The sequence below is a fragment of the Protopterus annectens genome, chromosome 2.part1, assembly GCF_019279795.1.
Source record: "Protopterus annectens isolate FY-2018-M chromosome 2.part1, PAN1.0, whole genome shotgun sequence".
Lineage (NCBI taxonomy): Eukaryota > Metazoa > Chordata > Ceratodontiformes > Protopteridae > Protopterus > Protopterus annectens.
The window spans coordinates 1,730,033,152-1,730,060,946 of record NC_056729.1 but is presented as its reverse complement, the minus strand read 5'-3'; the positions used below and the strand labels follow the sequence as shown (position 1 = coordinate 1,730,060,946).

At 38.2% G+C, this 27,795-nt stretch overlaps 1 protein-coding gene across 1 annotated transcript in view; it reads right to left on the bottom strand.

The window, feature by feature from the left end:
• MXRA8 (matrix remodeling associated 8) overlaps positions 1-27,795 on the bottom strand; it is a 574,547-nt gene that overhangs the window by 465,246 nt on the left and 81,506 nt on the right. The window contains exons 3-4 of the mRNA XM_044063600.1: positions 25,819-26,124; positions 25,389-25,490 (exon numbers count right to left, since the gene is read on the bottom strand). Of these exons, the coding sequence (XP_043919535.1) occupies positions 25,389-25,490; positions 25,819-26,124 (408 nt within the window). The remainder of the gene's footprint in view (positions 1-25,388; positions 25,491-25,818; positions 26,125-27,795) is intronic.

The window sequence follows — 27,795 nt, the reverse complement described above, 5'->3', positions numbered from 1 at the left end:
TGGGGGTGAGAGGGGGGTAAAGTTAGCACTGAACCTATCTGCCAGGATGTTGGCAATATCAGTTGGTTCTGTAATTTTTGTGCCATCGTGCTGTAACTCAGAGAAGATCTGGGTGTTGCCATGGAGATTCTTGGCATAGCTATAGAATGCTTTGTAGTTGTCCTTAGAATCAGTGGCGAGTTTGTTTTCATAGCTAGCGCTGATGATCTTATAAGGGATCTCAGCTTCTTACTGAGGATGACCAAGGAGCTCCTCCACTCATGGGATTTTACTCTCTTTTGCAACAGTTTCTTCCTTCTGTTGTAGAGTTTGTTTATGGCAGGGGACCACCAGATTGGCTTTTTTTGGAGGATAGCTTCTTGGTTCTGTTTGGGATAGCACGATCCATGCACTTGTGTAAGTGCTTATAGAGTGCATTTGTGTAGGATTCAGCAGTTGTAACTGTATTGTCCATCTGCATGGGTGTCATGAAGTTCGCCACTTCTGTCTTAAGAAGCATAAAGTTGGCTTTGGAGAATTTTTTTACCGTGGTTTCCTTAATGGGGGGGGGGGCTGGGATGTGGATATCTAGGGTGATTAGCTTATGGTCGGATCAGACCAATGAGGAGCTGACCAGGTGTGGAACACCGGTCGCTCATGTTAGCAATGACTAGGTCTAGGATATTGTTGCCCCTGGTGGGGGTGAATTTATGAATTCCAGAAAGCCTTGAGTGAAGGAGTTGGTACATGAGTAGTTTTCCCAGTTAATGGTGGGGCAGGTGAAATTGTCCATTATTAGAGTGTTTGGTTGAACCCTAATATTTTCCAGTATATCAAGAAAAGAAGAGTGGGAATCCTGGGGCATGGTGGGGGATCTGTAGCAAGCTACAATTTGGATTACATTTTTGCCCAGAGTTAGTTGCACTTGGATAACCTCAGATGCATTATGCTGAACAACTAGCCTGGAGGTGTGGATATCCTTAACGAATATGGACACACCTCTGCCTTTGGTGTTCCAGTCCAGGTTAGATGGCTGAAAAGTGTGGTATGAGTTATAACCTGGTATTGTAGTGGTGCTCTCTGGAGCCTTGAACCAGGTCTCAGTCACTGCACAGATACTGATGTTCTCCATTTTAAGGAGTGCCCTGAGGGAGTGCATTTTGAGATTTAGACTTCTAGCATTGAGTAGTATTACCCTCAGTTTTTGCTTCTTGCCTGTTCCTGTTATGGTGGTGTATTTGTCATTTGAACCTTCCCAAAAAAGGCACTATAAGGGTGGCAAGAGCCTTAGCCAGTATCCGGAATCCCAGGGGTGACTGGTGCAGGCCATCTCTGGCAAAGCATCATGGTCTGCCGACCATGCCGTCCCAGGCAAACAGATACAGGATCCCCTTAGAATGACACCAGAAGCTTAGCCAATTGTTGAAGTCAATCATTTTGTCCTTGTACTGCGGTATCATTCTGGGTGATGGCAGGATGCTACTCAGGGCTAGGGTCATATCTGCCTGGGCTACAAGATCGGAGAGCTCTTCCATGTCTCTTTTCATGTAGTCCAAAGAGGTACATCTCAGGTCATTCAAATCAACATGGACAATGACAGAGTCATATTTGTACTTGTTGTGGAGTGACCTGAGTGCGTGGGTTATGTGGCAGATCCTGGCACCTGACAAGCAGCTGACACTAACCTTCTCCTTGTTTAGCCTGGTGAGTGGGACATCGGTGTGCCTGACTATAGTGTCACCTATGACTAGTGTTTTGGGTACGTTGTTTTGCCTTATGGGCTGTGGTTGAGTGGCACACTGAGTGTTAATGGAACTTTATTGCTCAGAATTCATCGAGTCATATATATTCCAAGACCACTGACTCTTATGACCATTCATCTCTTGTCAGTGTCCTCCCTAACCCCATTCCCATAACTCCTTCAGGTTCATTGGTAAATACTAGGTGATCTGTCTGCAGACTATTAGGTTCATAGGTTCATAGATTAGTACTAAGCTAACTTCCCTTGCGAGCCATTTTAAGCCTAGCCAATTATCCCTTGAGAGACTCAAACCCTGCACCTTGTGTTTGTAAGGCAAACACCTTAACCATTAGGCCACCCTCCCAACTTACTCTACTAGGTAGTAACTCAACAATTACCAAAGATGAGAATCAAACCCTATACCATATGCTTGTAAGGTAAGCACCTTAGCCACTGTATCAACCCCCTTCTCTGCAGGTGGACTCTACCAGCCATTCCTGGAATAAATTTGTGATAACTCATCCAGTCATCTTGGTGATGTTTAAACAAAGATAATGAATCGCATTGCTTAACATGCAAGAAAAGTTTATTTCAAAGGTTTGGCCAGTTATAAACCTGAGTTATAAACCTGTCCCTCCAACATGTTTTACTTATCTATTGGTGCATCCAAACCAAAGTATAAAAAGGTAACAAAGACAAACCTTTCAATAAAAACTGGAAGAAAGACCCATCCAAGCTCGAGTCCTCACTGTGTGATTCCTTAAACTTCCTTTAGTGTAGGCTCATGGGATATATGCAAAAAGTAAGCAGCCATGGGCATACAAAAGCCATGAATCTGAAACACTGGTATGTCCTTGAAGGGTCATTTGCACATACCATGGACCTCCCACTACAGGAGGTTTATGGTAGTTATTATTTATTTAGTTACTTATTTATTTATTTGACATTTATTTACTGGGAAAGTCTGACTGGGGTCCTAGGATCCTATTTTCAGCAGAGACCCAGGGAGAAAAGCTCCAAGGTACATGGTAATTAATAATATATTGCAATCGAACTCTTATATAACTAAAAATATACATGTCAAAAAAATGTAGAGGAAGAGATACGTCAGATATTTACAAGGTAACAAAAGAAGAATTTTATTACAATCTTGATTAATTATTTGAGTAGGAAAAAGGGAGAAGAGACAGCACAAGGGAAGCGTAGGAGTAGCTGAGAGCATGAAGAGGGGAATTGGTGTAGCGTAGGAGTAGCTGAGAGCATGAAGAGGGGAATTGGTGTAGCGTAGGAGTAGGTGAGAGCATGAAGAGGGGAATTGGTGTAGCGTAGGAGTAGATGAGAGCATGAAGAGGGGAATTGGTGTAGCGTAGGAGTAGGTGAGAGCATGAAGAGGGGAATTGGTGTAGCGTAGGAGTAGGTGAGAGCATGAAGAGGGGAATTGGTGTAGCGTAGGAGTAGGTGAGAGCATGAAGAGGGAATTGGTGTAGCGAGGAGTAGGTGAGAGCATGAAGAGGGAATTGGTGTAGCGAGGAGTAGGTGAGAGCATGAAGAGGGAATTGGTGTAGCGTGGGAGTAGGTGAGAGCATGAAGAGGGAATTGGTGTAGCGAGGAGTAGGTGAGAGCATGAAGAGGGAATTGGTGTAGCGAGGAGTAGCTGAGAGCATGAAGAGGGAATTGGTGTAGCGAGAGTAGCTGAGAGCATGAAGAGGGAATTGGTGTAGCGAGGAGTAGGTGAGAGCATGAAGAGGGAATTGGTGTAGCGAGGAGTAGGTGAGAGCATGAAGAGGGAATTGGTGTAGCGAGGAGTAGGTGAGAGCATGAAGAGGGGAATTGGTGTAGCGAGGAGTAGGTGAGAGCATGAAGAGGGAATTGGTGTAGCGTGAGGAGTAGGTGAGAGCATGAAGAGGGGAATTGGTGTAGCGTAGGAGTAGGTGAGAGCATGAAGAGGGGAATTGGTGTAGCGTAGGAGTAGCTGAGAGCATGAAGAGGGGAATTGGTGTAGCGTAGGAGTAGGTGAGAGCATGAAGAGGGGAATTGGTGTAGCGTAGGAGTAGGTGAGAGCATGAAGAGGGGAATTGGTGTAGCGTAGGAGTAGCTGAGAGCATGAAGAGGGGAATTGGGGTAAGCGATAAGAGGAGCGAGAAGAGGCGTGAAGGGTAACAGAGATGTATCCAAAATGTACTTATAAACAAAAATATAAGCAGGAGGGACAGAATGTGGTGACAGTATAGAGAGTGCACTGAAGGTGCCAACTTGGCCTTTTTTGCGGTTTTAACTGAATTTATCTGTTGGTGAAGGTTTACATCCTTTGATGTAGTATTAGATTAGATATTGAACTTGTGTAGATACAGAAGGTCTGGGATATCCATGTTACTAACAGTGCAGTAAAGCAAGACAGTGATCTCCTCATAAAAGTTTATAAGGCACTGAATAAAAGGATAGAGATTCCAGCCTCTCTTGATAGCTCAGGGACTTCAGGCCTGTGATCTTTTTGGATCGAAACCTCTGGAGTCTTTTGATATGGTTAGTGAGATATTTCTTAAGGGGGCATTATACTCAATAATTAGCAGATTATTGTACAATATAAGGAAGTGATTACATCTTTAGACTTTGATGATAACCCTCTAGCAATTAGCTTGGCTAAATAAAAGGACTTCCTGATAATAACGGTCACATGATGGTCAAAACAATGTGAGGTGTCAGTCCAAGTACCCATGTCCGTTTCAGGGATGGATCCATCACTAGGTGACCCAGGCAGCTGCCTAGTGCTCAGTGCTGACTGAGGATCCAGGCCCAGCCCAATCATAAAATATTTCAAAATAAATCTACTTGGCCATGTCTCACTATAAAACTTTGAGTCCTGCAGTCTTCTTAAAATAAAATAATTACTACTCACTGCATTGAACTCTGTTTCCAGGTGCCTCGGCTCACCTGCATTAATCTTTGCTTCCCAGTGCTCTCTTATTGGCTCAGACTTTTGAGCCAATGAGCAAGACTTCTTGGAGCTCAAATATGTAGTGCTGTCTCAAAGTTGTTGAACAACAGTAGAGTTCCCATCCCCCACCACAAGCAGTGGGTTTTCTCAAAAAGTCCATTTTGGTCTTTTCTTTCTAAAGTCTACATGAGCAGTGGGTTTTGTCTAATTGCTGTTTTGGTCTTTTTTCTAAGGACTGTCTTTTCTAGAATGGAAGCAGTGAATGGTCAGCAGGAATGTTTTTCAACACATATTTGCAACCACAAACAGAGTGTTTGTAAAATGCTCATCTAATTATGTGACTTTGACAGACTCAATCCCTGTACCTTGGGGGTAGCAGTAGGCTTAATCCTCCACACTAACTACTAGCATGTTTATCTGTTTCCCATTTGGCAAAACATCTCAGCTTTTGTCTCATATTTATATTCTATCATTGAGCAAGTCACTTCACCAGACAACACTCTGGGTCAATGGGAAATTTGAGCTAGGTTTGTCAGTGGTCCCCAGGACTGACAGCAAGCTATGGTGTACAGGAAGAAAATTCGTTGTAGTATTTAGGAGCATCATCATATCATCCATTGTCTTTGAAAGCCATCCTTGGTTTTCTTCTTCTGCTGAATGTCTTGTTTATCATTTAGCTGTAAATACATTGGACAGCAGGAAGTCTTTTTTTAACTAGGAACACAATTTAATTTAGTTTGTTTTTTTGCAGGCACACTGGTGTGAAACTCCCTGTGTTTGGGCTACAACAGTTTGTCTGGTACATAGTTCAGATGAGTAAGGCAACGAGCTGTTAATGAGCTGCTTCTGTAGAGCATGTTAGGATTCCTCCAGCCTTCTTTTGACTACTGTGTGACTCTGACCACGTCACTTCAGACAGTGCACCTGAGCTGCCCCAGAAGAGGGACACTTCATCAAGTGGATTGTCCCAATCTGTTAGCAAATGCATTGCACGCTTGTCTTTTCAATTCATCCACCCTTCACATAGCCGAAGATTAGTGCTTCACTATATGATATTAGACTTTGAATCCCATCATGTCTCTTGTAAGCTAATGAGTAACAGGGAAGTAATGGATTCAGATATTTTGAGAGCTTTGAAAAAAACCTCTCAGGAGTGAAGTTCACATTAAGTTTGTTTCCAAGGAGTTTTGTAATGCCTCATGGGTCAGAATAGGAGGTATCATTATGAACAAATTCTCAGCAATGTAGGGTATTGTTTTTAAGTTTTCTAATATGCCTGAAGAAGGATTTATAATTACCTTTGACTTTAAATGCCAACCTATGTTTATGGTGTCCTTAAGGGCATCTGGTAGTATTCTTCAGTTTTCTTATGTAATGTTTTAGATATTATTAAGAAGAGGAGTTTTGGATTGACTAAATAATTTTTAGTCTATCATGTTGTTATGGAGGTGGATGACCATGGTGGTTTGTTTAATTTCCTAAGATACTTGGTTCTGGTAGGGTCTGCTAGTTCTATGCTTTTTTTCTAAATGGGTGCAGATTCCTTAGTGAAAGTTGTTGCTGTATTAAGGTCTTAGGAGGTGCAGTCATAAGTTAATTTTGTTATTTTATCACAAAGCAGGTAAAATTGGCATGATTGTACTTCCCTAAATTCAGTGAGTTTTACTGTAAGAGTTTTGGAAGTTTAAAAGAGAAGGTCAGAAGTTTACAGTAACACATTACTGGGAAAGGCGATACCAGAGTAGTAACGAAGAGGAACCAACATTCGTAAGAATCAGGTCAAGTATGTTATGTCTTCTAGTAGGTTTATTTAGCAACTGCCCAGAGGAATGTTTGCTTATTAAGTCTAAGAACTTTTGGGCATATCCTACATTGGAGATATAGGTATCATAGATTATTGAAGTTTTGTTAAAATCACCCAAAATAATGGAGTTCTGCTAACAGGAAGATCATATAGAACACTGAAGAACCTTACATAGTCATCAGGGGACAAAGAAATCTTCTGTAACAAGGTATTAGTTGATAATTAATCCTACCAATAGTGATCTGTAGTTCAGTGAGTTCAGTTTATGAGCGGCTAGGAATCGGCCTGGAGGTAATATGTTCTTTGACAAATATGGAGACAAAACCACAGTTACCAATGGGCCTGAAAGCATGTAAAGTACAAATCCCTGTCATAGAAGGAGTGCTTTTTGAAGATATTCAAATCATGGCGGCCTACTGCTGCTTCCTGCTGGTTCCTTGTAAATTGAGGAATTTTCTTTTTTAAGTGACACAAAGGACACGTGTTTAATCCTCGAACTGTAGAAAGCCCCAATTGGTTTGTCATGCTTTATGCCTAGTGATACATCATTATATGCAGGTGTACTAGTGACATTATGGTACTGGTTTCTGATTCACTTTACTGGTGAAAGTTCCATTTCACTAGTATAAAATATAGTAAGTAGTGCTGGAGGTCTGTTAGGGACTTTGATCTCGACATTCTCCCTGATGGAAAAATGGAATTACCCCAACTGCTTTAGCGATATGCCTTTTGCCTTATCATGGTGCTTTTGCAAATTAGGCCCAAGGAACATTGTGGGGCTTTCCCTCTGTCTTTCCAGTACCCTCACCATAAACCACTCTAGAAACAGAATCTGTAATATAACAAGAATGAAAAGCGCTGATGGCAGGAAATGTGAAACTCTACATTTGTTGATTATTATTGTTTTTTTTAACCTTTTTCCTGGTCGGCATATATAATAAGCAGTACAGAGGACATAATGCAAGCCAGTGTAAGTGATGACATGACTATAAGATGGCAGGCAAAGGGAAGGGGTGGACTGAACAGTTACAGATGTCTCTCACAGTGATGGTGTGGGCCTTGACACTGCCTGATGGGCCCTAATACAGACTAGTGATATCATAACAGACAGCTAGAGTAGACAGAGAATTCTGCATAACAGCATGCAATCACTTCTTCCCCTGATGACCTCATGTATCACACATCAAGGGGGGAAACAGAACACGATACAATACAACAAAGCTAGTCCTTCATTTAAGTTATAACCAATTAACATACAAAATCACAGTCTCGTCCTGTGGTGCAGAGGGAGTAATCCTTGACTATATCCCACACGACTCAAGTTCAATTAATGACTCAGAATCCTGGAAAAGCCAAGGAGGGAAAATGGGTGTGAGTAGTCAATGTAATATGCCCATTCCACGGTGAGGGAGGTGATTAAACCTGATGCATTCCTGACCATGGCCAGCAGGCCAGGGTATTATAGCAGAACACAACTGAAAAGGTCATAGTGGATGTGCATTGCACTTGGTGATAGTGGACTCAGCAGGCCAGGGTATTATAGCAGAACACAACTGAAAGGGTCATAGTGGATGTGCATTGCACTTGGCGATAGTGGACTCACATGCGGAGGCATGGTCCCTTCCAGACCATGGACACTCACTCAGTGATGGGGTTAGGATAGGGATTTGGAAGGGATCTCCACAGCATAAGGGTGGACGGGTTAGGACAAATCATTGCCTCCAACCTTCACCTCAGAAAGAAAGAAAGAAATAGGCCAAGGAGCTGTTCCCAAAGAAGAGCTATTCTCTACAGTCAGCTCTCTGTTCTCATTATGGAAAGGAGTGGGTCAACTAGAGGACCAAAGAAGAGAAGGTAATGTGCTAATGATGTGGATAAAAAAGGAAACAAGTCAGCATCCCCAAAGGCTAAAGATCTAACAGCTATTAATCAACATATTTACGTTTGCAACCATGACAACTCTCAACAGCTGAAACTATCTGGAAAGATAGTGAGAATACACATTTAATTATGATATTATTTTTTGAGGCGGTATATAATTGGCTACATGATGATGAAGTGACATAGTTGTATATCTGAGTGGGCAGAGTGGCATATTAAATAAACACCAATACAAAAGGTAGTGAAGGCCTTAAAAATTAATAAAATAAGATCAAGAATGAATACAAATGATAATCAGAGAAACTGATTTTCCTTCTCGTACATAAAAAAAAAATCTGTGAGTAGGAGGCATTAAGTGCAACAGGAGCATGAATAGCTGGACTGTGGACTAACAGAGATGAAAGTTTAATTACAAAACGCAGGCCCGAGACATGATAAGGTTAGACCTGTGACACACAATCATTTAGTCCACACTTTTAAGGCCACAGTAGAAGCATCTGTACAATTCTACTCAGAGGTTTGTAAAAAAAAAGTTTGAATTTACAGTGCATAAAGGCAATTAACTAAGGAATGTAATTTTGGGCAAACAGTTGATAAGCTTATCTGGTGGAGTTTTGCCAGAAAAGAGTTTCAGACATAAAGAACTTGTAATTAGTGTTCATTGCAAGCTAGTCTGCGCCAGTTCCCCATTCTTAGTTCACTGAGCTCCTTTAACTCAAGCAAGGTACAGGGTTTGATTCCCAAAGGAATACTGTCTAAACTTAAATCGCCAGCAAGTGCAGCTACTGTAATAATTACCATACCTCGTCTCAACTATCCAGATTCTCACCAAATGTACAGATTTTTGGGTCACTTATGTTCCTCATACAATTTGTGGTTTTCTGGCTCATCACTGGGATGATCTGAAGATTGACGTAACCAAATAATGTCATACATTTGACTTTCAGACTTCATATCCTTCAGAAAATGTATGTTAAAACAAACCCTGTTACTCTAACACCTTTCTAAGCTTATAAGAGCAATGTAGGACCATACGACCATAGGAGGTTACTAGGTTAATGGCCCTAGGGCCCTTACAAGCCTAACCAAGAGGTTATCCCCCCATAAAAATTGACAGCATTTGTCGGCCTTGTTAATGAGGGACACAGGTGGAACCCTGGGACAAATTTGTGGTTTCCCATCCACTCATCAAGGTTGCACTTGAAGAGGGTCAGCAATGTATTCTGTTTGACGTGTATGGGAAGTCTATTCCAGAGACGGGACAGCCATATTTAAAATATGTTCCTATTTTGGGGCCTTTGTTCCCCCATTTTGTCAGGCTTTGTCCGGATTTCTTACATTAAGAGGTTGAGAGGTATGATACTTACCTATAGCCATTGCGATTTTCTTTGTTCAGACCCAAGTCCTACACACAATGTCTAAAAATATTTGAGTGTGTTTGTACATCTGTATTTTAATACTAAAAGTCATGATGCTTTAATTCAACAATGAAAACACGATATGCCTACGGTCATTTTAATGTTCTTAACTGAATGCCAATACTGCAATAGTCTAATGGCAGACTTCACTGCGATTTAGTTTTAAAAATGCACTTCATTTATCATACTCATGTTAAATTGTATTGTCTCCAGTTACATTTTGACTCATGGCTGAAAAGGGTCCCCTGATGACAACCCCCATCCTCCTGCCCAGTTAACAAACTACAAATAAATATGCAGGAAAGCCCTAAGTGTGCTATTAATGGGCTGCTTCCTGTTGTCTAGGTTTGATTCCCTCGCGCTCCATTTGCCTAAATGTGTGACTCTGACAAAAGTCATACAATGAGAAGCACAACAGAGCTGAGTCTGAAGAAGGTCCAGGAACAGTAGTGCTCTGCTCAGGTTAACAAAATAAAATAAAAAACTGCATCCTCCTCTGACAATAATAATAATAAAGGCATAAATAATATATACATAAAGACAATAAAACAGCATTTACATTAAACTGAAGGTGTACTGATAAACTGATAAGGCTTAGGAAAAGGCAAGGTTTCAGATGATTTTTAAAGGCCCTGCCTGTGAGGAAATCCTTAAACTACTGAGACACAGAATTTTGAAGAGGAATAGAAATCTCTGAAAGATGAACTAAGGCAGACTCATGCAATATCCAACAGTCTATTCCCATTTATAGATTGCATGGCATTCGTGTGCTGTCAACATTTGACAAGGAGCATTATATAGTGATGACTGTACTTTAAAAATGATCTAAATAGGATATACAGCACAGCGGGTACAGACATTTCAGACCGGACATAAATGTGTAACATATGGGTGAAGTACTAAAAACCTTAGTTATTGAATTCTGCAAGCAGTAGAGATGTTATCATTCACCTTGTAGGCAACCATAAATATAAAGATTTTGCTGTAATCAAGTGTTGGACAGTCAAGCTGGAATACCAGAGCATGGTACCTATTATGAATGAGGTATTAAGCTGCAGGATTCTATTTAGATGTGGGATTGATGATTTAATGGGTCCAGAGACATTATTGTAGGATAATAATCAATTTCCAATAGCTTGTGGCCCTTCACCTAAAGACCAGACACATCAACCCCCAGCCCCCCCTGTGTAGAATTACAAATAAGAAAAAACATCAGCACCTTGTCTTATTGAGAGGCCATACTCATCACCCAAAAAAGTTGTAATAATAAATATTTATGTAACCCCTCCACACACCCCTTCAGCTTAGGTATACCAACTCTGACATCACAAAAATATGTAAAAGGGGAAATACTCGGTATTATGCAATGCCAAAGGATCAGACAATTTATAGAAATCAATTAATATGGCAAATAACAATACACAGAAGTGCCAATAAGTAATGTGTATAACTGAGCACTGAGCAACACTTGATGACAGACATTTTTGACTGATCCATTTCACCTGTCTAGAGCACTCCATAGCACAGTGTAGGTCCTATTATTCTTTATTATTTGTTACTATTGTTTTATATCTCATGTGTCTCATCTCTCCTGCTTCTCTTATCTTTTCATATTCCATTTCTTGTTTTGTTTAAAAATATCCTGATACTTCTTTCAATCTCTCATCTCTTTTTTACTCACCATACACCATATAAACCATTTAGAATGTTGGTATACCCCCCCTTAACACTAAACACAACTATATTTTGCTCCTTTGTTTGTTTTCTCCAGTCTCTGTTCATGGTGTCTATCTGGACTCCTATCTGGATACCTCATTTTTTTACCTAATAATGCATTCTTCTATGCTTCTTTGCTGAATGCTATAACTTTCTTAACTCATTCTAATCCTAACTGACACTATCTGCTTTCACTCTATCATTCTCTCCATGTCTTTCCTTTTCAGCTTCTCCACCAGTCTCCAGCTATATATGAGAGATCTTGTTGTCTGTTGGGCCCTCATTTGACCCAGGGAAGTCCACTGGCAGAATTGGTGGATCTCTACACTCAACATTCAACCCCATCCTCTATACATTACTTTGTAGTTCTATCCTCAACTAAAACACCCATCATCTTCTCCATTTTCTCCCTCTCTGTTTTCTTTCTATACTCCACTGTTGAACTAGTCCTCTTCCTTCCCACATCTTAATTCATGTATTATCCATTATTACCAGATAACCAATGCTGTCAACCCAGATCATCATTTCACCCCTCTTCCATTTCCTTATTTAAATCTTCAGTACTTCCTTGCCCATTTTTTACAACTCAAACTCAGCTGTTGGCTCTTTCACCAAAATCATTGTCAGTGTCACAACAGGTTGGCTAAGAAGATAAATCAAGGCCCACCTAATGGTAGTTCAGGTGGCTATAAAAGATCTCACGGCACCTATCGAATACAGTAGGGGTCCTTTATTCATATACAAAATAATTCTTATTTGCAAAATATTCATATATTTACAAATATTTACAAGTGTACAAATATATAGATATACAAATCTGTTTACACAATCATACTAAATTTTCATCCCTGTTAGACCCCCTCTCCTCTTTCCATAACCATCACCTGATTTTACGTAATATTGTTGCTAAAATCCATTTACCATTAAACTTAATTTAATTTATTCATTTATTCTTTCATTCCAAATAACCATACAACATAAAATAACTTATTTATTCTTCTAGCATATTCTTTACTTCTATTCTTATATCCATGTTTAAGCATATTCATATTTATTTTATCGACTTATTTTATATCTTCAAAAACTTATTTATATAGTCTCCCCCATAACTTTTTACTCTTTTATATTTCCAAAACACATGTTCCATAGTTTCATTTTTTTTGACAAAGTAAATATATTCTATCACTTTTCTTCTTACATGAGATATTTCCTTTAATGACAATTTATCTACTACCAGTCCCAAAAAACTTGACATTCTGATTATACCGATTGCTTCTTTTATTTTTATTTTTCTAGCTTTAATTTTTTTCATCCATTAGATTTTCCTAAGATTTTACATAATAATGTTTTATCATTACATTCTTATACCATACATTTCTTTCTTTTTCTATATCATAAATTTTTATTTTCCACAAAAATATTTTTTTCTTGTTACTATTTTATTTCATCATTTATACACTCCTTTTCTCTTTTACTCTTTTGTATCATACCCCCACATTTATCATACTAATATTTAGATGTCTAGGTTTGTAGGTATTTCCTAGGCTAATGAACACAAGGCCCTATGTAAGCCTAGCCAAACATCCCAAATCTCTGACAAGTTCTGTTACCCTTGACAATTGTAAGCAGAGGCTTGAGAGATAAAACTTTTACAAGCAGGGTCCTGGGAGACAAACCATTTACAGGTTGCCGTATTTATTAGAGACATAGGTTCCAAGCCGGGGATGAAGTTCATATTCCCCATCCAATTTCAGTTAGGGAGGAACTCTGATTCACATGGATGGGAAGCCTGTTCCAGAGATGGGCTAATCTTTCAGACATATACAAGTCTCTCCAGTAGGTCCTATTTATATCACAGGCAAGGTGTAAGCCTTTAGAATGGGTAATTCTGGTGCTGTTTGTTTTTGTGGATATGCAAGAGTTCCATCAGAGTGGGGTCTGACAATGCCCTACTAATCTCTCATCTTTTTCATTTATCCACTTTAACACTTATTATACATTTAGTGAAGCAGCATTTACCACTGGGGTAATTAACCCTAAACCTCCTTCCTCTTTATTTACATACAAAACTCCTCTTTTTACTGGGTTTAATTTAGAACCCCATATAAATAAGAAATATTTGCAATAATTCCTTTTCAAACACTACTGGCAAGATAAATGCACTTGCTATGTATCCTATTTTCCCATCAGTACTGAATTTTTCAAATAAGATTTTTTTCTGAATGATAATTTATATGTTCTCCAGAAAAGACAGGTTTGTTTTATTTCTTTTATTTTTCCCATTGAATTCAACTTACATCTTTATTCCCAAATTTTATACTTACCACAAAAACTTAATTCATTGTAAAATATATATTCCCGATCTTTACTATATCACCTAAACCTTTACTTTTCTCTGTATTTAAGGCCACCCCTATCATCTCTAGACACTCATTTGTGCAAAGTATTACTTCTTTTATCTAATTTTTCTTTTTTGCAGTTATTATAATGTCACATGCATAAATTAACATTACTAAAATTATACACTGCTTTCTTCATTTTATAATTTATTTCACATACCATCACATTCATAACCAATGCAATGAATATACAACTCATTGGACATCCCTATCTTATACCACTCTTCATATATACCTCTCGGCTTAACCAAGTATTTTTACTTTTTTATTAATATACACTGACACACTTAATTCTTAACTTTCTCACTTATTTCCACGTATTTTGTATCTTCAGAATATCTTCTTTACATAGTTTTCTCCATAACGTTTTACTCTTTTACATTTCAAAAACCCATGTTCTGTAGTTTCTTCTTTTTTGACAATGTAAACATATTCTATCACTTTTTTTCTTATATGCTATATTTCCTTTTACTGGAAATGTATCTATTACCAGTCCCCAAAAATATCTTGGCATTCTACTTTCTGATTACACCATTTGCTTCTTATTTTTATAGCTTTAATTTTTCATCCATTAGATTTTCCCATGGTTCATGTCCAACTGTGTCAAATACCTTATTAATGTCTGCTATTATGATCTTCACTTCTTTTTTGCTGTTCATAATATCATCCACAATTTCTGTAATTATCATTAATGATTCTTGACAAACCCCCTTCCCCTTATACTATATATGCCAACTTCTATAACATTTTCCATTTTAGTTTCAACTCTCTTTTGTATTATTTTCATAAAGACCTTATAATCATTGTCATCCAATACTATCAGTCTCTGTTATTCTAATTGTCTTCTATCTTCCTTCTTCTGTATGAATTTAATTATTTCACTACATAATTCTATATACATAAAACCTTCATTTAACAATTCATTCAAAATCTTTAATTAATACATTTTTACTAATCCCTTCCATTTTTATACATTTATACCCCAGTCGATCTGTTCCTGCAGACACGTCTATATTTACTTTATCTAGCTCGTTTAACGACATTCCCTTCCCAGCTCTTCATTCTCTTTTTTCTGTTAACTTGTTTGCTTTCCATGTTTTTTCACTGCCTTCTTTTTTCTTTAAACATTTATTGTACATATTATACTACACTGTTCATAAACTTCCCCTGAGTTATTTCTGTTTCTCCCTTTACATTTTTTTATTTCTCTCATTAAACTACCTTTACTAAACTAATTTGATCGCACTTCTCTTTTTCCGTATAAAAGTATCTGTGCTTATATAACGATTCTTGTACTTTTCTTGATTTCCTTCATGCAGTTCTTTTCTTAATCAAAGTATTTTCTGTCATTATATTCTAAATCTTTCAACACATTTTTCTATGTTCTTTTATATTTTTGTTTCTCGCATCATATTGCCACTGTAAAAAAACATTTTTGTACATTTTTCTTAAATATCACACACCATTCAGACCAATTTTTGTAAAATGTTCTCATACTAATATGATCATTCCATAACTGTATTACTAATCTCTTTCCTTCTTCATTCCATGTTTCTCATTTATCCTTTTTATTCCTTTGTTTATTTTTATATATTCATTGTTTTCCTTTATCTCTAGCCATATTGTAAGATAATCAGAAAATCCTGTTTCAACTACCTATCCTTCTCCTATACTCCAAAGCAAATACAAATATGTCATTGTACATGCTGGTGTGAATGACCTGAGATGTACCTCCCTGGACTACATGAAAAGAGACATAGAGGAGCTCTCTGATCATGTAGCCCAGGCTGGTATGACCCTGACCTTGAGCAGCATCTTACCCTCACCTAGAATGATGCCACAGTACAAAGACAAAATGATCGATTTTAACAATTGGCTAAAATTGTGGTGTCATTCAAAGGGGATCAAGTGTCTGTCAGCCTGGGATGACATGCTCGACGAGCCACGTTGCTTCGCTAGGGATGGCTTGCACCTGTCACCACTGGGCTTTCGGATATTGGCAAAGGCTCTTGCCACCCCCATAGTGCCTTTTTTAGGCAAGGCTCAAAAGTCAAATCCACCCCCATAGACAGCACAAGGAACAAGAAACTAAGGGTAATGCTGCTAAACGCCAGAAGTCTTAACCTCAAGATGTACGCACTGGAAGCTCTCCTCAGTATGGAGAACATCGATATCCTTGCAGTGACAGAAACCTGGTTCAAGGCTCCAGAGAGCACCCCAACACTACCAGGCTATACCTCATATCATGCTTTTCGGTCCCAAAACCCGGACCGAACCACAAAAGGAGGGGGAGTTTCCATATTTACCAAGGATATCCACACCTCCAGGTTAGTGGCATTGCACGAAGCATCGGAGACCATCCATGTGCAACTAACAGTAGGCAAGACTGCTTTTCAGTTTATAGCATCCTACAGACCACCCTCTCAAAGTCAGGAATCCCACTCGGCTTTCCTGAAAACATTGGAGAACATGAAAATCTCTCCGAACACCATTATATTGGGCGACTTCAACTACCCAAACATTGACTGGGAGCACTACTCAAGCCCCAGCACCTTAGCCCAAAGGTTCCTGGAAATTATAAACTCAAATGCTATGGAACAACTAGTCACCACTCCCACAAGAGGGGACAACATACTAGACCTGATCATTACCAACATGGGGACTCTATGCTCCACACCAGAAGTATATCCCTCATTGGTAAGATCAGACCATAAATTAATTTCACTGGATGTCCACATTCTGACCCCACCCTCAGCCCAGAAAACCACAGTGAAAAACTTCTCAAAAGCGAACGTCTCACTTCTCAAAACCAAAGTGGAATCCTTCAAGGCCCCAGGGCCAGTGGAAACTATGGCCCAAACTGCAGAATCCTATATAAACGCATTCTACGGACATCTCCAGGAATGCATGGATCATGCTATCCCAAACAAAACCAAGACCCAATCATCCAAAGGCAGGCATCCAGTCTGGTGGACCCCTGCCATAAATAAACTGTACAACAGAAGGAGGAAGCCACTACATGATAGAGCAAAATCCCTAATAGGGAAGGCATCTCTGATAAGTACTAGCAAAAAATTACGATCCCTCATAAAATCCTCCAAGGCCAGCTTCGAGAGAAAAATTGCACAGGACACCAAAGACAATCATAAGGCTTTTTTCAGTTATGTTAGAAACCTGGGATGCAACTCCCAGACTTGTTCTGAGTTGATTCTAAATGACAAAAAATACACTGAACCCACAGACATTGCCAATATCCTGGCAGACAGGTTCAGTGCAAACTTCTCCACCCCCCCCCCCCCCAAAAGAGCAAGTATCTATCCCGGCAGAGGGCTGCCTCCCAAACATCTCTGATGCTCAGGTGAAGGCTGCCCTCTCCAAAGCAAAAAACACTGCTTCCATGGGACCAGATGGTGTCCCAGGTTGCGTCCTACATGAACTCCAAGAGGAACTAATCCCTCAAATAAAACAGCTATACAATCTCAGCCTCACTACAGGATATGTGCCCACAGAATGTCTTACAGCAACAGTGGTCCCACTCCACAAAGGTGGAGCCTCTACGGACCCTGGAAACTATCGCCCCATAAGCCTGACTAGCTTAGTCTGCAAGGCTATGGAGAGGATCATCATGGAGCTCATAAACAAAGACATTGGGGACCTACAGACACTAGATCCTACCCAGTTCGGCTTTGTCAAGGGCAGATCCTGCCTTTTGAACCTGGTTGACTTCTTTGAAACAGTCACCAAAGCCATAGATGAAGGAAAGGTAGTCCACACAGCCTATCTGGACCTTGCAAAGGCATTTGACACAATACCCCACTCGGGCATCATAGATAAGCTATCCAGCTTAAATATAAACCCCTATGTCACAAGATGGGTCGCAAACTGGCTCAAAGACAGAACCCACAGAGTGAGAGTTGCTGGAGCCATGTCAGACTCAAAACCGGTCACAAGTGGCGTCCCACAGGGTTCTGTCCTGGGACCACTGTTGTTCGGTATATACTTTTCCGAGGTACAGGCAAATGTGGGAGGACTATGGCTCACCAAGTTCGCAGACGACTGCAAACTGGGTGCCATAATCAACTCTCCAGCTGACACAAACATCCTTCAAAAAGGTCTCACAGAGACTGATAACTGGTGCCAGCGCCATGGTTTAAAGCTAAATGCCAAAAAATGTATAGTCATACCCTTTGGCAAAAACAATGTGCCCACAAATTACCACATAGGCAGAAACCCATTAAGTACAGAGAAAGTTATTAGGAACCTGGGGACCCAAGTTGATAGCAATCTCTCCTTTGAAAACCACATTGCCAAAGTGGTTAGAAAGACCTTCTACATAGCCCACCTCATCACGAAGGGTTTCACATCTAGATCAAGAGAGGTAATCATGCCCCTTTATTCATCCCTCATCAGGCCCATCATAGAATACAATGCCCCTTTTGGGATGTACCTTACCCGACACCTGCAGCAATTAGAAAGACCCCAAAAGTATCTCACCAAGAGGATCAAGGGTCTCAAACAGATGCCATATGCTGCTCGGTTAAAAAAACTCCAGCTCTACTCAGTTGCATACCGCCTACTTCAAGGCGATCTATGCCTGACATACAAAGCTATGTCAAATCCAGAATTAATGGACATGCTCCACCTCAGTAAATCTAAATCCCTTAGAGCCACACGCTCGAGGGACTTGAACCTCAGCACAGAAATAAATAGAACTTGCTGGAGGGACAGGTTCATAACCCAGAGGCTCCCTTCGCTCTGGAATAGAATTCCAGTTCATGTGAGGCAGAGCACCTCACTGAATCTCTTCAAGAAGAATCTCAATAGGTGGATGGGGGATCGTAGGTTTGTCCCAGGGATTACTCCTGTGTCACTATTAGACAGAGGCACAGTAAACTAAACCTTAAAAAGGGCACAGTATACTCAAATAAAGGGGTGGCGTAAGCCATACAGAATCAGGCTAGGCTTATAATTGCCCCAGGGCAGATAGCCTAGTATGAACCTATGAACCTATGAACCTATAAGTGAACCTTCTGATACTATAAAATAATCTGTTTCAGTTCTATACATACCCTTTTTGTAAGTCCATGATTTTTGTCCCGTTTTTATCTCATAGTTTTGACTTACCACATCTTATAATTTCTAACATTTTTCATATATCATTTCCTTTATTTGTATACTTGCCTCTTAAATCATAATTAAAGTGTCATGTTATTATAGTATTTATATTTATCACTACATAGTCTAAAATCGGATGAAATAAACTTTCCTTTTTTCACAATTAGCATAAGCATGTAATGTTACAATTCTATATACTTGTGCTTTCAATTTAAAATCTACAATGGTTAATCTTCACATTTTTGCTAAAATTACATCTAATGCCTTTACTGTATTTCTACAGAATATGGCTATTCCAGAACATCTCTCATTACCCAAATTCCAGATTATGTTTCCTCCCCATAGTTTCTCTGTTTGTAATCTTTCTTTGTGTGTTCAAAATCTCATGTCTTCTAAAATAATTATAATTCTTTTCCTTAGAGTCATGGTTTCATAAATTCAAAGTTAACAACTGGGGTAGCTTTTTTACTAGGCCATTGTAATCCTAGCCATTTTCCGTCTCAAAGGTGAGAATCAAGCACTCAGCCTTGTGTCTGTAAAGCAAACTCCTTAACCATTATACAAAGCACCAGTCATTTGCTGTTTATATTCTTCATCCATTTCCTTTATTGTTTTCTTTTATAGTTATCCATTTAAATGTCCTTTTTGTGTCTTTTTCTCTTTTACTAGTAGAATTCTTTTATTTCCGTTTACTACCTCCCAATTTATGTCTTCATCACTTATGTCAAAACCTTATTCTATGCCCTCTTTATTATTTTTTCTCATCAAATTTTTCTTCTGGTTCTATTTTACTTCTTTTGTTCGTTTCCTTCTCTGTCAAAACCTTATTCTATGTCCTCTTTATTATTTTTTCTCATCAAATTTTTCTTCTGGTTCTATTTTACTTCTTTTGTTCGTTTGCTTCTCTTTCTTTTTTTAGTTTTGTTGTTCTTATTTTCATTTTTGCAATCCATTAATAAAGTTCCAGATTTGTTACATTTATAACATTTCCATTCATAATTTTTGCATCATGTCCCATTTCCACACAAAGATAACATTTTATTTTGTCACAGTTAATTATCATCTGTCCTTTTTTCCACAAAAAAAAAACATGTTTTGGGTTGTTGCCAGTATTTCACAGCACCCATACCCCCCCACACATTTATCATGCTTTGTATATGTATAATTTTTCACTTTCTACTTTTAGCACAATATTTCAATTCCAGTTATCAGTCCATAAACACCTTTTGTCATAATCATTTGTACTGTCCAATACTTCTTTACATAAAGCTTCCAAATGTCATTTTAAAGTATCTCTTTCTACCGCTGTTCGAAATTGTACATGAATTTTATTTTTTATTTCCCTGTTAGATGCTTTTATCATGTAAAGATTCCATGGGTTGCAGTCTTTCTTTTTTCATATTCTCCAAGAAAATTCTTTCTTTTTTCATATTCTCCCAGAAAATTTTCCATTGAAAACACAGTCTCAAATATAATGTCTCTTTTCTTTATTAATAACAATAAATGCTCTTAACTTATGTGCTTTTACACCCAAAGGAGCTATTAAATTGTCTCACATTTTATACCTGTCCATTTCTTTGTCTTCTTTACTTTGCATCCTTACCACATACTTCCTTTTTTTCATTTTATTCTGCCTTCTTTTACTTTCTCTGCATATGTGTTGTTTTCCATCATACTAATGTTCTTCAGGATTTTCTCTGCATCCACCATTTGTATTTTCTCCATAATGTCCCCCCCCCCGAAAACATTTCCATTATTTTTGGTTCAGTCTGCACCACCATTTCTTTAAGTAAATCATCCCACAGCCGTCCCAACCGGAGGGTTGTAATTATACATCCATCATTTGCTGACTCATCTTCATCAAACAGGTTTCTTTGAAATATTTTCTCAGCATCCTGCGCACATTTTCTGGTTTCAATATTTGCTTTCTCCTTCATTTCTTTTACCACTCCATCATCTCCTTCTCTGTCCATCTGCCTCCCTGTTTTTCAAGGCCGCCTCTCTGCCTGAAATGGAAATAAGAACTGCTCCTCCAAAATGGGTCCCACTCACAAATACAAGAAGTAGGTGATGTTTACTGATACCCTTGCCAAATGTCCCATAGTAATATAAATACCACCTTGGGTCTCCCCTGAGAAAGGGCTACTAGCCTAGTGGGAGTATCCTGGTCAACAAAAGATACATAAAATAAAATAAAATAAAAAGTCATCTAAGTTCATGCAAATTGATCAAACTCCTTCATTCCTCCTTTGCATCCTCTTAATTAGTTCTCCTTTTGGGAGGTCGCCTGCAACTCTGGATCCAAAGCAGACTCATCCTCAAACACATTTTCATATCACTTTCCACCTACCTTTCCACAATACTTAAGTTTTCCTGAAATATGGTATGTTTTGTTGAAGCCAGTTCTATTAATGTGTCAGTTTTCACAAAACCTGCTTAATGCCCATAAATGAAGTGTACAATCTACCCCTCAGGGATGATTCTCATGCTGTACCCCTTTATTTAACTTTGCACCCTCAATAATGTTTGAAAATCTGTCAGAAAGTTCCAGCAACAAAATGGCTTTGAATAAAATGTACACTTGCCCATCTGCTTACGTTAATAAAACAACCTTTAATAATAAAGTTGGCTTGCCTGAGACTTGCAATATTCAAGACAGAATATGTATTATTGCAATTGCTGAAACTTTGTCAAAGGATTTAGATATCCTCTTTCCTTTTCTCTTAGCTTTTTATTTCTGCTTCAGGAACATCCACTCAGATAAATAAATTGGGAGTTGAGCACTTTATTACTACAAATAGCAAGTATCATGTTTTCAGTTCATCCTTATTACTGATTCTAATTCCAAAGTATATCTCAACTGGTCAGCTGTCCTATATACTCTGGGTCATAACTTCAACTTCACATAGCTTCTATCTGTCAAACCTGTCATCATAGCTTAATAGTTTTAATCAAGCTTTGGCTTCCTTCTTCCCTTGGTCTTTTAAACATATTCATTCTGCTTGGTTACTTAAACTTAAATTAGCCCCACCAATTGAACAGTAGATTACAGCAATTCTTATCAACATCTCATTCAACTTATTAAGGTCCTAATAGACATCAGCCCACATGCATGTAATTAATCTCTTTTAGATGTTTTTTTCTCTGCAAAATTTCTGATAAATGCCAAACCTTCCTATTCCATCTCTAGTTGCATTACTATTCATAGGTTCATAGGTAAGTACTAGGCTAACTGACCTTGTGGACCATTTTAAGCCTACACAGTTTCCTTTAGTGAGAATCAACCTCTGTGCTTTCTGTCTGTGAGGTAAATATCTTAAGCATTATGCCAAACCCAGTTGTCTGCTTTCCGGATTGTGATCCATTAAAAATCAAAATTTTCACCAGTTATGATTAACTAATATACCATCACCATAAATATACATTTTCTTCACAAGCTTAGAAGATAGAAATTGGTCAGCCTTATATAATGTTTCCAACTCAAATGATTTCTCCTTTTTTATTACCTTCAATCTAAACTGATTTTTATGTTATCAAACAAAGGTAAATATGTGGCAACAAATGCTCTTTGCTAAAATTAAACAACAAATGCATGCCAAAGTTGAAGTCTGGCACCTATGGAAGCCTACGAGCTACAAACAATATCACAAACTAATTTCCAAAACAGGACTGAGAACTGCCATTAAATGAGCTAAATCCATTTACTGAAAAAACAGGGAAAGACAACTACATCTTACTCAAAGAATGTTTTGGTCAAAAATTAATGAATATTCGTTCAGAACAAAAAATGTTCCACATTCCTTCGGCTAGCCCCTTGTTAGACCCTTTGCCAGTGCCCAGATAAATTATTTCACTTCAGCTTTCTCTGTCTTCATCCTCTCCTCCCATCGCCTCCCTTCTGTCTCTGTGACTGAACCGGTTGATATGCTCCTGGAGACTTTTGACAGCAGTTTAGCATCAGGTACAGCATTGCACGAATGGGAATGAATGCATTAAATTAGCTCACCTTACAAACGGAAAGGTAACAAATAGGATACGAAGAAAAACAGGCCAATCAGCCTCTAAGCTGCATCAGCAAGCTTACTGAAAAAAGAGTTCGGAGCTGTTGAAAAAAAAATTTAAAGGCAGTTCATGTGGGATCTATGCTGTCTTGGAACAATTATTGTCAATTCTAAATTCTCTAGAACGCTTGGTGTTGTAGACCACATGATTCTTATCCATAAACTCATAGAGAAAATATGACCTCCTTAATTGTGAACTGAATTGTTGAAGAACAGAGTTAAGAAAGTAAGAACAAATGGTAAAAATTTCTATAGGTTGAATTATAGAATGCTGCTGTTCTAGGGCCTCATGTCTCTGATTATTCATGGAGGAATGTATTTTGGCCAAATATGCCAATAATTTAAATAACGTTTTGTCATTTCTGGTAAATAGTAGAAGAATATCTTTTAAAATTGTCTATACCAGGTGTAAAATAATATAATGACCTTATACTTTCATTACACATGGATAAAGTCTAGATATTAAGGCTGCAAATGGAAAATATTTAATAGAGTACACGATAAAATGTTTGTTATTTAAGGACTGAACAATACTAATGGATGAAAAGGCAATGTGAGTCAGAAGTAAATTATCCTTATCCTATCAAATGAATCAGTTTTGTGATGAATCCTCCAGTGCTATGGGATTAAGCTTCATGTTTGTTCCACCTTTGTCCCTCATTGATAGGTCTGACAGGTGCTGACTCAGGTTTCTTTTTGGGGATAAACTCTTGGCTAGGCTTGTAAGGGCCCCAGGGCCATTAGCCCAGTAACCTCCTATGATCCTATGAAAATACCACAAGTATGGATTTTAATTTATTTAGTCCCTAAGTTTTAGTTTGGTGAAGTACACCATGGGCTTGAAAGGGCTATATAAGGAGACACACAAAGGAAATTTAAAAAAAATGCACAGTGCATTAACAGAGAGGTTATGTGGGATGAAACATCTTCCTAATTAAAAAGTGTTAGTAGTTAGGTAGTTTGTATTTTCTACTGTGTAATTGTCTGCTAGGAGACTTGATCTTAATTTATAAGTCAGTCAATTTTAGGTATGTGTATTTGTATTTCATAAAAGGTCAGTTACCTTAAAATGTCAGTTGTGCTGTTATTTTGTCAGTTACAGGCATAGTCCATAGCACATAGAGTTTTTTATAATAGCAAATACATAACAATTTCATCAGGTGCATTACCATCCTATTCATGTGTTCTACTATTACTTTGAAATTTTATTAGCTAATTGCTGCACTATGTAGTTTGTTAGCATTTGGCTTACATATCTTTATTGCTAATCATTTGGTCTGTGTACATTTTCCTGTTAGATTCTGGTCAGGGTTTAAGAGTGTCATTGGACCAGTTTTAGTTATCAATTTAATAACAATAAAACAAACAAAAACATGTATGCAGGAGCTATAGATTTTAGGGGCTTCTTCACTAGTTGTAAAATAAATTTGTATCACAAAACTAAGATGAAGGACTTCTTTAACCAAACAAGGTTGGAACACTGAACAGTCCACCTAAAGCAAGTAAAACAGCAACATTATAACTCATTTAAAAGAACGGCTGAGATATTGCAACGGAACTGCAAACCTGCATTAATGGACACTGAAAGGCAGAAACTGATTCTGGCATTTTGTGTGGCATTTATGAGTATATTCAGAAATACAAGAAGCACACACAGTTGTGTGTGTGTGTGTGTGTGTGTGTGTGTGTGTGTGTGTGTGTGTGTGTGTGTGTGTGTGTGTGTGTGTGTCTGAGTGTGTGTGTAAAAATATATGCCTGCATGCATACACACATAGCCGGCCTTAGGCATAGGCCAGCTAGGCGGCTGTCTAGGGCGCCGCTCTAGAAGGGGCACTTTTCCAGTATTTATTTAATGTCGGTAGACCAGGATGGGGGAACAGTGTGGTGTGGTTGGTGGTGCTTTGGAGCCCTTTTCCCTAGGGCACCAGCTGACCTAAGGCTGCTCCTGCATACACATATTTATATACATCTACCCACATTGTAAAAACTTCACAGAAACATTAACTGGATGTCACCATTTGCATACAGTGTGACTCTTAAGCACATCATTTAATACAGGCCTTGAGTTGCATCACTCCTGCATGTTACTGTCATTTTTTTTTCTTATAGTAATGCTACCTAGTCAAAAAATAATCTACACATTGATGAAACCATCACATTTGCATTACAACATATTTATATTGTAAATGATTTACTTTGCATTTTAAATGTTTTATTTTGCCCCAGAGTATTACAAATATGAACTATTTATGTGGTATGGCCCTCTTGGCATGGAGATGAAAATTAATGTGTATGTTTACAGAAAGTTCACTTCCCACATGACAAGCCAACTGTCATACCTGTTTTGGTGACACTGAGTTGGACTTTAACGGACTCATGGAGATGACAGTAATGGTGGTGAAGATTACACGAGTAAACGCCCTTGTCACTCATTCGTACATCTGTGCAAAACAAGTAATAAAAGTAAGAATTGGGGTGCACTTAAGTAGATGTAACAACAGCAAAATATTCTAATACGGGTAGCAGCACAGTGCAATGCAAGATAAGCTATTTGTTAACATCTTGTGTCAGTTTTTAGCTATAAGTATGCTCCACTTGGCATTTAAAAGTTTATCTTAGGGCTTTTTTTATAATACTGATTGGTATTTATTAATAGTGCATAGAAGATAGACCAGTATTTATTAATCTCATATGTAGGAACATTGAAATGAATAATGCAGTAGATGGTAAAGAGTCTATAACTAAATATTAGTGAAAATATTGCCTTACCGCTTATGGTCAAAGAGAAATTCCCATTAGAAAATGCATCCTGGTTCATGGACATCCTGCCTTTATTGTAAGAGTTATAAACCCTCTGGTCCCCAGCTGAGAACATGTCAAAGATTCTTTCAACTCTGTAATCATCATACATTTGAAATACGTCCCAGTGTGCTACCCGCTGACGATCACTTAAGCTATCCTGTGTCCATACCATGCGTCCACTCTGGCAAGTCAGTACTGTATCAGATCCAACTTCGGCTGTAATATTATAGACTGCCACAACAATGCTGTCTGTGTTTATTAAGTCAGCAGGGTCTGTAGAAAAGAATACGTCAAACATCAGTTAAGGTGTGAGCGTAAGACTAATCTACAATAACCTACATTTCTGAATTACTCATGAATGTAGAAAGAAGATGCTAGAACTCCATCTGTTCTGCCAGAAATACACATTTACATACATATGATTCAGAAGTAAAAGGTCAGTTTCACTCAAAGCTTTTAGAACACACATCCTGCCTCTGTTGGCATCACTATTACTAGTTTCCTACCACTGCCCATTGTCATAGGTTCATACATTAGTACTATGCTAACTGCTCTTGCGAACCATTTTAAGCTTAGCCAATTATCCCTTGTGAGACTCAAACCCTGCACCTTATGTTTGTAAGGCAAACACATTAACCATTAGGCCACCCTCCCAACCCTATTGTGTTCTCTGTAATGTCACTGACAAAGAAATGCTGTTCAGTATTCTTACTGAACACTGATTGATCAGGTTAAGCGACAGTTTTTGTATGGATATCCAAGCAACAAAAAGCACTGTGTAGGTTATACAGGTGAAGCATACAGAAACATTAACATATTTCTAAATACAACCATGTTTTGTGTTGTCTGTCTTCTTAACTTCTACCCAGTAAAATCTTCCTATATCACTATATATCAAAATAACTTCTCCTTTTCATCATACGGAATGGAATTAATTACATGTTTTCTTACTTCAGTGCTTCACAAAGAAATGAGATCATTTTCTGATGCTTGTTTTACAGTGCAGATATATGAATACAGAACATCAACTGCATATTTTTCTGGCTGTTAGCAAGAAACCTAATGCTCCAAGCTTTTAATAGGCTGCTTCTTGTAGCCAGGGGTTCAGGGTTTCATTCCTTCCATCTCCGTTTTCCTACTCTATGATGCTGAGAAATTCACTTAGCCAGTCAGTGTTCCCAGATTACCCTTGAAAAGGCAAATGTGTGCCTAGCACTTACCTAGTTTAAAAACTAACATAAAAATATTTTTACTATATTTAAACTTCTTTTTTATGACTTTTTACAGGGACATTGTCTTTTTTCACTGTAGTTCTTCTGTTTTAGTAATACTTCAGATGTGAAGAAACTAAATGGTATATTTTAAGAGAGGTTTTTGTTGTCAGTCAGCTGGGTGAGGAAAAGTTGCATTAGTTATTCTGTGATAAACAAGAAAATATGGACTTTAATAAAGGTGAGAGAATGATGATTTCACATTACTTCATAATAAAGGTAAGAGAATGGCGATTTCACATTACGTCATAATAAAAGTAAGAGAATGGCGATTTCACATTATATCATAATAAAGGTAAGAGAATGGCGATTTCACATTACGTCATAATAAAGGTACGAGAACGACAATTTCACATTACGGCATAATAAAGGTAAGAGAATGGCAAGATTTCACATTATGTCAAGTAATTCAATAAAATAACTAACAGTCCTGAGATATAAGTGAACATTTTTACAAAGGTTTAATGCTCTGTATGAGTATGCCATGGCAAAAGGGCTCTCAAGCTGGCCTGCACCATTACTAACAGAAAATAAAGGTCATGTCAAGGTAAGAAGGACCCTTTAAGATAAGTGTTATACTATTTGTTCACAGTAGACCTTGCGGTTTGTTGACTATGATCATTTTAGAGTGCTTGACTTACTTTATTTAGTTCTTAGTTTGTTTGGACATTAC